Source organism: Sphaeramia orbicularis, chromosome 19 (genome assembly GCF_902148855.1).
Source record: "Sphaeramia orbicularis chromosome 19, fSphaOr1.1, whole genome shotgun sequence".
In the NCBI taxonomy this organism is placed as follows: Eukaryota; Metazoa; Chordata; class Actinopteri; order Kurtiformes; family Apogonidae; genus Sphaeramia; species Sphaeramia orbicularis.
Window position 1 is genome coordinate 52616841 of NC_043975.1, and position 9953 is coordinate 52626793.

At 41.2% G+C, this 9953-nt stretch overlaps 1 protein-coding gene across 1 annotated transcript in view; it reads left to right on the forward strand.

Annotated features, from left to right (window-relative positions):
- Positions 1-9953, forward strand: part of LOC115439495 (voltage-dependent T-type calcium channel subunit alpha-1G-like) — a 127251-nt gene that overhangs the window by 23823 nt on the left and 93475 nt on the right. The window contains 1 exon segment of the mRNA XM_030163309.1: positions 6079-6263. Coding sequence (XP_030019169.1) covers positions 6079-6263 — 185 coding nt within the window.

A 9953-nucleotide genomic window follows, 5' to 3' on the forward strand; every position in this document is an offset into this window, starting at 1 on the left:
GACGGACCAGAGTTCACTGAAAGCCTCTATTTCTGGTCCTGGTGTCACAGACACACAGCTGTAGTTTTAGTATTAGCATTAGATAAATTACACAAACACAGCATCAATAGAGCACGCTCAGCAAATATGACATACTTAGCATTAAAAATCATCTCAATGTTAATAAAAATGCTTGTTATTTTTTTTTGTATTATTTTGTTTTTATTGGAAAAGGAGCAAGATATCTCAGCATTACCATTCATACATATGATATTTATTAGAGTCCTGTTTGTAGTTCTTATTTTCTACATACAACAGCGTCAAACACAAAAACAAAAACATATGAACTGAGTGCTTACAGTTTTGGTATTTCTCACTTAAAATAAAGACAGTCACAGCTTTCAATTCCTCTGTGTTCTTTAAACATTCCACATGTTTATGCAGAAGTCAAACATTCACACAGAATAAAGACAGGGAGATTACAAAGAAGACATTCTTAGAGACAAACTCTGGGTGGCTAGAGGAGAAGAACTGAATCCATTTGTCCCAAATATGGTCACATTCATCCCTCTGGATTCTGATAGAGTCAGTCACAGGTGTCAAACATGCGTCCCGGGGGCCTAAACCGGCCCGCCAAAGGTTCCGGTCCGGCCCTGGGATGAATTTGCAAAGTGCAAGTCAGGGCATCAAACTCAAAAATACTATCATAATAACCTATAAATAATGACAACACCAATTTTTCTCTTTGATTTAGTGCAAAACACATTCAATTATGAAAATGTTTACATTTACAAACTATCCTTTAACAGTAAAATGTGAATAACCTGAACAAATATGAACAACCTGAAATGTCTGAAGAAAATTCAGTGCAATTTTAACAATATTCTGCCTGTTCCTAAATGTTTTGTGCCTTTGTAGATCTTTTCAACTTCAACTTTCAACTTTATTTATCCTTAGGAAAGGAAATTGGGTGTGCAGCAGGGGTCATAAACACATAAGCACATACCCAAAGACACAGACACAGAAACAGCACCCCCAGATGCCACCCCAATAAAATGACAGAATACAGGACAATACACAGTGGAGCCCCTCCCCTCCCAACACAAGTAAAAAAAGGTCCATTATGGCAGTACACCAGTTAACTGCCAGAATGGCCATGAGCCTTAAAAAATAAATAATCACATAAAAAGATTTTAAAACTTGACATAAGAAGAAAAAAAAAAAAAATCTAGATATCAGCTACATGAATTCAGATTCCTAATAGCCGCAGGAATAAAGGAGGTCCCCAGTCCGTCCGGTTCTCAGCTGAGGAACCCTAAAACAGCCACCAGAGGGAGTGAATGAAACTCCCCAAACAGTGGGAGATCAGGGCAGTTTAAACTGTGTTTGGCCTTAACGCTGACCTGTTTATCATCCATGTCCTGCAGATGGGTTAGCTGGACCCCTACCACCTTTGATGCTACATCTACCAGTCTAATTAGCTTCTTCTTGCTGGTCATTGAAAGACCACCATACCACAGCACAATGCAAAACGTTAAAACAGACTGAATCAAACACTGGTCAAACACAGTCATCAGTCCTGCATACATTAAATGATTTCATCTTTCTTAAATAGAAAAGTCTGTTGGACCTTTTTCACACTGCCTCTGTATTACTGTCAAATGATCATTTCCGATCAGTAATGGTCCCTAACTATTTGCATTCATCCACATTTTCAACAACCTTATTTTGAATAACGGTTTGTAATCCATTATGGGCAGACCTACGGAGACCAATAGTCATATCTTTGGTTTTGGAGACACTGATGGACAGATAAAAGTTTTCACACCAACAGGTCAGATCCTCCACTCCAGGACCATGCCCGTCCTCCTCATTGTTCAAAGGCTCACTAGAACTGGATCGTCTGTGAAGTTCACATGGTGCCTGTTCTCATCCTGCTCCTACCATCATCATCAAGCAGTGGTGAAAGTACACAGCCCTGAGGAGCGCCTGTAGAGGAAAGGGCTTTAAGGGACAAGGCTCTGAGAACCCTCTGATCTGTAATGCACATGTATGCATGAAAAGTCGAGGCAAAATATTGATAAAATTGTATTTATATTACTGAACAAATGTCATTTTTTTCAGGTTATTCACATCCTGTTTGTTTGGATAGTTTATAAATGTAAATATTGGCATGATTGAATGTCATTTTTTTGCGCTAAAACAATTTGCAGTTGTCATTATTTATTGGTTATCATGCTATTATTTAACTGGTCCGGCCCACTGCAGATTAAATTGGGCTGAATGTGCCCCCCCCCCCACCCAGAAGAAAATGAGTTTGACAGCCCTGGAGTCAGTCCATTTTTCCATTTGGAACATTTGCCAGACGGTCTGGTACCAGTCTGCTACTGTTGGTGCCGTTGGCTTTAAACACCTTCTTCTAATAGAGTTCTTGCTGGCACCTGTAAAAGCACCTGTAGTACTTTAGTGTCCTCCCTCTGTTCTAGAACTGAGACAACACCAAGATACACATTTACACAGTTAGAGAGAACAGGAACCCTGAAGACCCAGAGTAAAGTCCTGTGAATAGGACTGGCCTCTGTGACCCACACTAACCCTAACCCTAACCCTGTGACCCACACTAACCCAAACCCTAACCCTGTGACCCACACTAACCCTAACCCTAACCCTAACCCTGTGACCCACACTAACCCTAACCCTAACCCTAACCCTGTGACCCACACTAACCCTAACCCTAACCCTAACCCTGTGACCCACACTAACCCAAACCCTAACCCTAACCCTAACCCTGTGACTCACACTAACCCTAACCCTAACCCTAACCCTGTGACCCACACTAACCCTAACCCAGTCCCAGAACACATGAGAAGGACTGGCCTCTGTGACCCACACTAACCCTAACCCTAACCCTAACCCTAACCCTGTGACCCACACTAACCCTAACCCAGTCCCAGAACACATGAGAAGGACTGGCCTCCTGTGATCCACACTGTCCCCAACACTCAGAAGAACCACCTCTGGGTTTACCCTGATGGGGTGTCTGAAAGAATCTAACCACATGTTTCCCACAATGCTCTCTCCATTCTAATGAATTTGTAAAAAATGCTTGTTATTAAATGACTATATTGGAGGTGGATTTAAAAAAAAAAAAAAGTCCAATGTCTACAAGCTCCACGCAGCTGCAGTAGCAAGAGGCAATGAAGCTGTTTCTGTGATTGTTGCCGCTGCGGCCGCAGTGCAGCTGCGTGGAGCTCCGCTTCCCACAATGCAAGTTGCGACAAATTTCCAAAAATGCCTGAGTGACCTACGGTTATGGTGGAGCACACCTGGAAACTGTTCACTGTGAGGGAAGAGAGTTAAGTGTGTAATCACAGACAGACTTACGGAGTCATGATCCGTAGGATATGACTCAGGTTTGACAGATCTGACGAAAACTGGTGATGAAAGTCATACGCAGCTGTAAGGTAGAGTTCATTTAAATGGCTTTATTACAGCAGAGCATCATATTTTCATATGTTCGATATATGATGTATGTCAGATATGAGCATTGCATGTTTGTGGTGGTGCTGCCCTGTGAGGACCACGTATCTCTAACGGCGTCCATACACTGTGTGATTTTAGAGACCATTCCTCACTGGTGCTTCTCTTTCTGGGCTGGGTCCAGATGTTCCTCTGATGGTGTGTGGTCCTTGGTGCAGTGGACATGGGCTAAGGAGAAGACAAGAACACCTCACCACCACCTCACCACCAGCAATTGTGTGTTCGCAAGGAAAACGCAGCTGTTTGAAATCCTGCTCGCTCCTCCTGAGGGTATCCACTGTCAAAGCACTGCCACGAGCCCATGGGCCTCAGATTCTCACACTGTGCATGCGCCAACACAGACGCGTACAGTAGCGTACAAGCAGGAGCTGGTATTGTCCTAGTGCAGTTTAGCTGTTGCATCTTCCCTCTAGTTCCCTCTGCTGTAGGACTGACAGCCCATACTGTCCACGTCTGGACAAACAACTCCTGCACCAAACCTGTGGTCGTCTTTTCTTCTGTTTTCATTCCTCACAGATAATGGCACATGTTACCAAAGCAGCTCGTTGGTTTGTGTTTAGCACTAGCATTTGGTGACTCACACCAATACACAATCGTCTACGCACTTCCGGATTCCTTGGTATTTTAACCTTGTATTTCCGGATACAACACTGGAATGTGTGGTGCGTCCTCTGGTGTATGGTCCTACAGTGGGGTGCATCCTCTGGTCTATGGTCCTACAGTGTGGTGCGTCCTCTGGTGGATGGTCCTACAGTGTGGTGCATCCTCTGGTGTATGGTCCTACAGTGTGGTGCATCCTCTGGTGTATGGTCCTACAGTGTGGTGCGTCCTCTGGTGTATGGTCCTACAGTGTGGTGCGTCCTCTGGTGTATGGTCCTACAGTGTGGTGCATCCTCTGGTGGATGGTCCTACAGTGTGGTGCGTCCTCTGGTGGATGGTCCTACAGTGTGGTGCGTCCTCTGGTGGATGGTCCTACAGTGTGGTGCGTCCTCTGGTGGATGGTCCTACAGTGTGGTGCGTCCTCTGGTGTATGGTCCTACAGTGTGGTGCGTCCTCTGGTGGATGGTCCTACAGTGTGGTGCATCCTCTGGTGTATGGTCCTACAGTGTGGTGCGTCCTCTGGTGGATGGTCCTACAGTGTGGTGCATCCTCTGGTGTATGGTCCTACAGTGTGGTGCGTCCTCTGGTGGATGGTCCTACAGTGTGGTGCATCCTCCGGTGTATGGTCCTACAGTGTGGTGCATCCTCTGGTGGATGGTCCTACAGTGTGGTGCATCCTCCGGTGGATGGTCCTACAGTGTGGTGCATCCTCTGGTGTATGGTCCTACAGTGTGAGCAGTCAGGTCGCATACGATCATCGGTCCATACAGTGTGAGAACATGAATCGTGACCCTGACTTTACAAATGATTCGCACAGTTTGAGATGGAGCTGCGTGCAGCGATCGAAATAATCGCACAGTGTATGGACGCCTTAAAGGAATTGTTTTAATGGCCTCAGGAAAACCGGTCTGTTTTCAGCTTAGTGATGATTTTCCAGTGAATCCAAGAGTTGATTTAACTTACAGAAGGAGAGTTTCCCCAACCCTTAAGGGAATGCTTCGTCCTCCAGGTCACCACAAACATTCTAAATAATAGATCGGGAGGCAGAAAACGCAGTCAGAGGGACAGACTGCAGTTAAAGGTACGACATATTCCTTAGATATATTGGAGTAAAATGACCAAGAAGCACAAAATGAGCAGGTTCAGGTACTTGTTTCCACTGCAGTGCTCGATAAAGTCCGATGGACACAGTGATGTTGAGTGTAATTACCTTTGGATGTGCAGGAGGAGCTTAAACTGATCAAACTTCATAATAATTCCCCAGACACCTTCTTCATATGGAGCATATACTGTTGTACGTTGATGAGCGTCCTCATATGCAAATGAGGCTTTTCATCTGTATCCCTGCTTCTCTTATCTCTTCAGGGGATGTTTTTGGAATGCATGAAGCAAAGGAGTTGCCATGCTTTTTTTTTTTTTCTTATTTTAAGTGAAAGTCAGCCAGTATCTATTATTTTCCGAAATGCACATTGCTGTGCAGCCAGAATTAGCGAGAGCAGATCCTATAACATTAGAAATGAAGTAAGGAAAGAGCTGCTGTTTCATGATCGTCAGGTCAGAAAAGACAAACTCAATAAGATGTGCATGTGAAATACTGACAACGGGCTCCTGATAAATATCGGAAATGACTTGGTAACAACAAAACCTGCAACATCACAGGCAAAAATAAAATAAAATCACTGCGTTCTGTATCATTTTCATAAAGTCAGTATTTACAAGCAGGAATGATTTCTGCTGTTTTGATTGGTCAAATAAAACTGGCGTCTATAAGCATTGAGCTTCTGCCTAAACCTGTTCAGTCTGGACATCCTTCACAGTGGGTGGAGTTCAAATGAGCCTCATGGTTTGTATTTTCTGTTATGGATGAGGACTGCATAAACACAAACCTGAGTACTTCCTGTCAGCTCAGACGTCTGTCCGCTCAGTGTGAACTGCCTCTCTGTCCTGGTGGTCTTCCAGATCGTGGCTTTGGGCTGGTGTTTTGGGGACAAGGCGTATCTGAGGAGCAGCTGGAACATTCTGGATGGGATGTTGGTGATGATCTCTGTCATTGACATTCTGGTGTCGCTCATCTCCAACTCTGGGACAAAGATCTTGGGAATGCTGCGAGTGTTGAGGCTCCTGAGGACGCTGAGACCACTGCGGTAAGACCCTCCCACCACAAACAAACCAGTACAATCAGACGTGTAGACATGCTGGGTCCCAATTAGGGATGGAACGATTATCAGTATAACGATAAACAGCAGTAAAATCACAGACGGTTAGTATTAGCGTTTAAATTCTAATTCTCATGATAACTGTGTTTGATTACCGCACTTTTAGGAGAAAAAACCCTATGGAAAGATCTGCTTTAATGTCAAATATTTGAGTAGAGTTTGAATTTATTACAATTTTAATTTTCTATACCTAATATTTGAACCAATATTCACTTTTAAAGTCTGCGAAAAGGTTCGTTAAGCATCTGTGTGTTATTTATGCAATAAATTATATACATTTTTCAAATTGAATTTTTTAAATTTTTTTTGTGTTTTCTAGCCTTTAATGTTGATGTAGTAGGTTAAAGTGAAAAAATAATAGACAGATGAGATAGAAAAACAGATCCAAACATGGGTATAGTAAACATTTGTTTCTATAGTATATAAAGGCCAAATCAAAAGGACTGAAAAACAGACAGAATAGACTCAGACCACTAAGGGTTAATATGTGAATGTTTCTGACACAGAAGGGACATTGGGACTGTTATTTATTTATTTATTTTTTTCAAAATACAACTTGGTTAAATTCTTTCAGTGTGTGTATCAGTACTTTTTGAATATTTTGAGCACAATTTCTATAATATTGCGATAATAATGATAACTGTGATAATTTTGGTCACAATAACCGTGATATGAAATTTTCACATCGTTCCATCCCTAGTCCCAGCATGTGCGTCCATATAGATTACACAGTGTTGCATAGTAATGAAGTACTATTACTTCACTACTGTATTCAGGCATGTTTTGGGAGAATTTGTACTTTACTGAGTATTTTTATACCAATGGCTACTGCCACAGTACTGTGGCACAAAATATTGGTTTGTCTGTTGCCACAGACCAATCAAATGTTAGCATTTATAGTAGAGCCAGGGATCAGGGATACTGTTCCATGAACTCATTCGCCTCTTGTTTTTGTTTTTTTCTTTTTTTTACTCATTAGCCTCTTACTGCTACAGTACTGTGGTGATATATGGTGTATGCTTCAGTGCATTCTTTTCAGATTCAGATTTGTGCATTTTGCTACCACAGTACTGTGGCAGTTGATGGAAGAAATGACAAATTTGTGATAGTATTTAGTATAGAACAGGAATTATTGTTGTAAATCCTCTATATGTTGTTTTCTGGTGTTCTTTGCTCTGGAGGCTGGAGAAGGTGGGCGGAGCTACATGCTGGATGTGGCAGTGTGCTGTGTGACTTCAGTTCTGTGTCAGTTCAGTACTGTGGTCCAGTGGAATTCTGCACTCTGAGCGTAGTCCCAGCGGCTGGGACAGCGGCGAAATTAATTCAAGTGAATGTGATGTTTTCACTGCTGAGGTTACCAGTGACAACAAAGTCAGGAAGATGATTTGTCATTGGGCCTAAACTTGTCATGATCAAATACAGACACTGTCCACACTCGACCTGTGGGCGATCTGTGGATCTGAGGGAGCGTTCATGAGTCTGTGACAGAAACTGCTGGTTTTCTGTCAGGGGTTCGGACTCTGGAGTCCTTATGAAGTGTAATGTAGGCGCCATGTTTTGAGGAGCAACAAAAGTTTCATAGTTTCCTTTTCTTTTTCTGTCTTTGATTTTCTTTTCTTTTTCATAATTCTGATATTTCTAATCCTAGCAGTACCCTACTCCTGCTGAGACTTTCAAACCTTGTTGAAGTGTGTGATGTCATTTTCAGTACTTGGACTGCTTGGCTTTTATCGACCATGTTTGAAAATCATGGATAAATTTCATAATATTTATAAGTAGAGGTGGGCAATACATATCACCTACGATAGTATTGTAAATGTTGATTGGACGATGTGCAATTTTACATTATCGAGTATTTATACTGTTCCGTCATGAAAACAAATGGACGGTGCATAGATGGTAAAGGAGTATGAACGTCCTGATTGGCCGAATGTGTTCCTCAGAAGCCAATCAGTGGGCAGGCTTCAGTCAGGTGGTGAATCAGTGGCACCAAAACACTCACTTTAAGGAAATGTGCAGGAGTCTCCTGTCTCATAACAGACGTGGGTCCACATCACTAGTCTGGAAGTGGTTTGGTTTGGACCAGACGAGGGATGGAAGCAGATGAAAATGTCATATCAGGGTTATTGTGACCAAAATGATCACAGTTCTCATTATTATCACGGCATTATTGAAACTGTGCTCAAAAGGTTCAAAAAGTACTAATACACACTGAAAGAATTAAACCAAGTTGTATTTAAAAAAAAAAAAAAAAAAAAATATATATATATATATATATATATATATATATATATATATATATATATATAATAAAATAGCAGTCCCACTGTCCCTTCTGTGTCAGAAACATTCCAATATTAACCCTTAGTGGTCTGAGTCTATTCTGTCTGTTTTTCAGTCCTTTTGATTTGGCCTTTATATACTATAGAAACAAATGTTTACTATACCCATGTTTGGATCTGTTTTTTCAGCACAACTTCATCTAGATCATCTGCCTATTGTTGTTTCACTTTAACCTACTATAAAAACACAAAAGGACAGAAAACACAAAAAAATATATAAAATTTGATTTGAAAAATGTGTATAATTTATTGCATAAATAACACACAGATGTTTAGCGAACCTTTTCAAAGACTTTAAAAGTGAATATTGGTTCCAAATATTAGGTATAGAAAATTAAAATTGTACTAAATTCAAACTATACTCAAATATTTGACATAAAAGCAGATCTGTACAGTGGGTTTTTCCCCTAAAAGTGCAGTGATCAAACACAGTTATCATGAGAATTACAATTTAAACGCTAATACTAGCCGTCTGTGATTTTACCACGGTTTATCGTTATACCGGTAATCGTTACATCCCTAGACCAGACTGATGTCAGTCAAAATACTGTTATATGCAAGTGGGGATGTCGTGAAGGGGGGTAAATGTGACAGATTCCTGTGGTGGGGGTCCAGTGGATGCAGGTTAGAGGTTGTGAAAATATGGTGTGAGATGTGCTGTGAAATAGAGGAATAGAAGCAGGAGTCAGATGTTGAAAGCATGTTAGGTTTCACTTTTGTTTCACTCCAGTGTTGGTTATGTTAGTTATGGACCACACACTTCTGCCCCCACCCCCCACCCCACCCCACCCCACCCCACGTTTTACAAAAGATGTATGAAGCACTTCAAAAACAAACAAGAGCTGTTGTTCTGAAACGTGGTGTTTACTCATACATGTCCTGGTAAGCAAGTAGTTTTGCAGCATTTTTTGTAAAAAAAAAAAAAAAAAAAAAAAAAGAAAAAAGAAAGAAATTTACATTTTACAGGATATCATCAGATTATCGTTATCGGGAAATTACATAAAATAATCAAGATATTTTTTTTGCCCATGTTGCCCACCCCTATTTTTAATTCTGATGCCTTTGGTTATGAACATTTACTTGTACTTCTGCTTTCATTACTTTAGGACATTTAATTATTTCATTGTAGATTGCTTGATATACTTAAGTACAGTAAATACTAGATACTTAAAGGCTTTAACTTGAGTAGTATTTCAGTGTGTGCCTTTTTTTGGCAGTACCTGTACTTCTACTAAAGTGTGACTTTCCAGTATTTTATACAACACTGACTTTATAC